The sequence below is a fragment of the Arachis duranensis genome, chromosome 10, assembly GCF_000817695.3.
Source record: "Arachis duranensis cultivar V14167 chromosome 10, aradu.V14167.gnm2.J7QH, whole genome shotgun sequence".
NCBI lineage: Eukaryota > Viridiplantae > Streptophyta > Magnoliopsida > Fabales > Fabaceae > Arachis > Arachis duranensis.
The window spans coordinates 97,095,657-97,096,632 of NC_029781.3; the positions used below are offsets into that span (position 1 = coordinate 97,095,657).

Genomic DNA, 976 nt, shown 5'->3' on the forward strand with positions numbered 1-976 from the left:
CTCAATTGTTTATCATGCTTCTCAGGAGATTGAGGCATCCCTTGTGTGCTTTAAGGACCCTTCATTTCCCTGGGCTTCAGTTTCATTCTCGGCAGTGGCTTTCCTTTTCCTCTCTTATGTTTATGCGAAACGAGATAAGCTTTTCAGAAACAAAAGAAAGCAATTTTAAATTTTGATGCCATCACATGAGGACAGAAAGTCTGTAAGATTTTAACAAAACCCAACACATGTATCATTGTAGAAGAGGTATGCTGATGGATTTAGCATTTAGATTTTGCTTAAAGTATTGATTTCAGATCAACCTGTGTTTTCGTCACTTCGTTCATTCTGTTATCCAGCTGTTTTCTGGGTATATCTTACCTCTTCAGCATTGTAGTATTATCTCATCATTACTATATGGCACATCAATATAACCAAAGTTATTCAATTGTAGGATGTTATGACTGTTTTACTGATGTAGGTTAGAAATCCTAGAATTGAATCTGCAGTGCTTAAGAGCAATACTAAAATTGGGATTGAAAAGTATAAAGAAAAATATCGAGAAGATAGTCAAAGAGGGCTGGCATTTGCTTATGTTATTAATAAAGCCTGAAGAAGTATTCCATGTAACATCCATTAAAATCCTTATAACCCTTATACTGAGTTGAATTTTAGATAAGAACAAATTATATCCGGGGTTGCCTTCTGCCTTGCTTTCTCAATGACTTATTAACCACTTCAATTTTTAATGTGCAGAGAGTAAGTCCCAAGTCATAGGATATTTATATATAATGTCCAAAGTAACTTGAATGGAGTGGCTAATAGACATAAAGTAAATATAAATAATTCTATTGAAAGAGAAGTTTGAGCTACGTTTGATTTGCATTATTGTAGTATCTCAAACATCATCCAACATATTATCACTTATGAGTGAGCCAGTGTGTTCTGCATCATTTGCCTTAAGCTAGAATGCAAGTTCAAGCTCTAGCTCATGGGT

At 34.5% G+C, this 976-nt stretch overlaps 1 protein-coding gene across 1 annotated transcript in view; it reads left to right on the forward strand.

Annotated features, from left to right (window-relative positions):
- The window catches only part of LOC107471032 (uncharacterized), a gene marked incomplete in the record, with an annotated part of 6,225 nt that overhangs the window by 1,520 nt on the left and 3,729 nt on the right, over positions 1-976 (forward strand). The window contains 1 exon segment of the mRNA XM_021134311.2: positions 1-246. Within this exon segment, the coding sequence (XP_020989970.2) occupies positions 1-169 (169 nt within the window).